Source organism: Corylus avellana, chromosome ca4, assembly GCF_901000735.1.
Source record: "Corylus avellana chromosome ca4, CavTom2PMs-1.0".
In the NCBI taxonomy this organism is placed as follows: Eukaryota; Viridiplantae; Streptophyta; class Magnoliopsida; order Fagales; family Betulaceae; genus Corylus; species Corylus avellana.
In genome coordinates, this window is record NC_081544.1 from 12,611,968 (window position 1) to 12,615,151 (window position 3,184).

General features: G+C 35.9%; 1 protein-coding gene across 1 annotated transcript; it reads left to right on the plus strand.

The window, feature by feature from the left end:
• Positions 1-293: 293 nt before the first annotated feature.
• LOC132179719 (serine/arginine-rich splicing factor SC35-like) lies at positions 294-2,020 on the plus strand. Its single transcript, XM_059592482.1, has 5 exons — positions 294-475; positions 596-674; positions 1,074-1,153; positions 1,284-1,350; positions 1,912-2,020. The coding sequence occupies exons 1-5, from the start codon at positions 400-402 to the stop codon at positions 2,003-2,005; spliced, it is 396 nt and encodes a 131-aa protein (XP_059448465.1). The 5' UTR covers positions 294-399; the 3' UTR covers positions 2,006-2,020.
• The last annotated feature ends 1,164 nt before the right edge of the window (positions 2,021-3,184 follow it).

The following is a 3,184-nucleotide window of genomic DNA, read 5'->3' on the forward strand; positions in this document are numbered from 1 at the left end:
GTTTAAGTTGCGGCACTCACTTTGGTCCAACTTTTAGGCCAAATTCTCTCTCTCTACTTTAAGGCTCTCTCACTCCTCCAGAGACAGGTTTTTTAAAAATAAAAACTTAAGAAAAAAGTTGGGTCAAAGTTAGGTTTAAGTTATGCCTTTATCATTTTTCACTATGAAATATATAATAGATTTGTGAAGAGAAATTCTAAAAAAGTAAAGAAAAAAAGAAAAAAGAAAAAAAATGGCAGCAATCGTAATTAAAGTGCCGAATCTCCAACAATCTCAAAATGCACAACCCAGACCACCCAAGACTCTTCAAGAAAGTTCACTCCTCAGCCCTATTCCCCACCACAAACCCTAACCCTAACCCAAATCCAAGCTTTCTTCGTCTCTCTCTCCGAACCAAACATGTCGCACTTCGGAAGGACAGGCCCTCCGGACATCGCAGACACCTATTCGCTCCTCGTCCTCAACATTACCTTCCGTATGCCCTCTCTCTCTAGATTATTTTTCTTGTTGGAGGTTGTAGAAAAATATTTGCTTATTGAATGTTGTGTTGGATCTTGCTGTTGTTAATGTTTGCCTGTTTGGGTGTGGATTTTAGGGACGACTGCGGATGATTTATTCCCGTATTTTGATAAGTATGGCAAGGTCGTGGATATCTTCATCCCCAGGAATCGGAGGTACAGCTGCGCCTTTTCTTTTTCTAATAATCTGTTTGGCTGCGGGGAAAATTGGAAAAAATAATTTGATTCATTTTTGTTGGTGTAGTTTTATTTTTAAGTTCGAAGGAAGTAATTTTCCTTTTGCGAGTAATGAATGTCTCTTATTTTATGTTCAAAAAAATTTGTTTGGATGCTGCTTATTAATAAATGGGGAACTTGTGCGTCCTGGATTATGGTTTTCATTTTTGTTCTGCTTTCTGTTGTTTGATTTCCTTTGAGTCTGGAAAATATGAATTAATCAACTCAATAAAGCCGATGTGGTTTAGTTTAGCAGGACTATATGAAAAGGTTTTTTTTTTCTTAAGAGGTAAATAGTGCTTTATTCCTGCTTGTCATACCATATCTTTCGTGGTTTAGGACTGGTGACTCAAGGGGCTTTGCATTTGTGCGGTACAAATACGCTGATGAGGCACAGAAAGCAGTGGAAAGGCTAGATGGTATAGCTCTCTCTCTCTCTCTCAATGTTTATTTTTATGGAAAACAGTGTTTTTTATATCATATCTCTTTGATATGGTAATTGATTGCTGGCTGCTTTGACAATATTGATTTTCACTTTTTCTTTATTAGGAAAAGTTGTCGATGGTCGAGAGATAACAGTTCAGTTTGCAAAATACGGGCCAAATGCAGAGCGGATGTAAGTTCTAAAATTATGCTTGAACTGGTGTGCATTTCTTATAATGGTGCCATTTTTGCTGTCAGTGTTCGACGTGGGGTTGAATTTCTAGTTACAAATTACATCATGCCAGATAGATTGATGATATCCATATTATATACCAAACCAACCTTCTGTCTATAGGACTATTATAGTTGCATTTCTAATAATGTTATCTGCTACTACTGATGCTATTTCTATAGAATTCTTAAATAAAGTTGTTTTTCTTCAGTTTTTGACCCAAGTGCCTTAAAATATTCTGGGACAATGCATTCCTGTGCCAAATGGGTGCATATAGAAGTTTGCATTGGTCATGGATGTTCTCCCCCCCCCCGGCGCGGCGAATGTTGTTGTATTTTGTGATTAAGCTTCTATGTTGTTTTCCTTAATTGAATTGCACACGATTCAATATGACAATCGTTTGATTCTTTTTCTGTAGATTATACTTGGTTTTTTTAAAATGTATTGCATGTACTTCTTGCATGTATATATCAGAATCCAGGATTTATTTGATGTTGTGTCTTCTAATTGTTTGTATTACAGTCACAAAGGGAGGATTATCGAATCATTACCAAAGTCAAGAAGTCGCAGTCCTCAGAGAAGGTTACCTTTTGTTTCTTTTTCCTTGTCTTTTTAGAACACTTTTTGGTGCATAATCATTTTGGTTTCTGTGTTGTTTAAATCTCAATCTTGTAATCTGCTCATATATTTTCTGATAGCTTCATTGGTCAAATGTCATGTTAGGGAGAAATAGAGAGCTTTCTGTATGGATTCTGGGCTTTTTGGTGTTTTGAGATGCATAGTAAAATTAATATTAACGCGTAAAGAACATGGACTGTTGCATTGTCATATATTAGAGTCGCCAATTGGGCTGAATGATCTCTTGGATAGATGATACTAAATGATCTTTTGACTAACATTTTTTTGTGTGTCAAGCTTATCCAAGGTATTTAAAAATCTGTTATTGTATAGTAAGTTGGGAAGTGTAGAACAACTGTGATTTGATGACCTTTTGTTGCCTTCTGCCAGGGAAAGGCTGGGCTTAGATGCCATTGGTGTTTGCCTGATAGATGTGTGTCTTTGCCTGGAAGTTACCCCTTTATAGCCTGAGATGAATGTTGTAGATATGGGCTGTTTGAAAATCTATATTGTCTTATTGAGCATGTGAAATATGGATTTTACAAAGCCTAAAAACTCGCAATCCTTTTTTTTTTTAATCTGCCTCTCCATCCTGGTCATCACTTGCTGTTTATTAAAAATCAATTGGTTGTACTTTTTGTGTACTTGAGTTGCACCTTTTTGCGCTTTTTAATAAATTGGCGTTTACTTCAAAAAAAAAAAATCAGTGTCTTAGATTTTCTTTACTCATAAGCCATAAATAGCTCATCAAACCTACTAGATTCAATATTTTAAACCTCAACCAATTACAAATGCCAATGTTGCGTTTGTTTCAATGCAAAATGATTTCTGAGAGATTTTTTTTGGGAAAATCACAAATTTTTCATGGGTTGGTTAGTACGAATTTTTTTGGAACTGCAATTGGAAATCAAACAGAAACCATTCAAAATTGCTCGACAATGATAAATATTACCAACAAGAAGTTAAAGATAGGGGAGGAGGGCAGACCAGTTCCTCTGCAAAGGTGAGTGGTATTGTGGTTTGGGGGAGGGGAGCCAAAGTTTTGAAAAATTTCTTATGCCTCTCTAGGGGCGTAAACCATTTTCTCCCTTGAGGAAAATTTTTCTGTTGACCTGGAAATCATTTTTTGTTGACCAATAATTTCTGTCCACTACATAGATAAATGAAAAAAAATGTT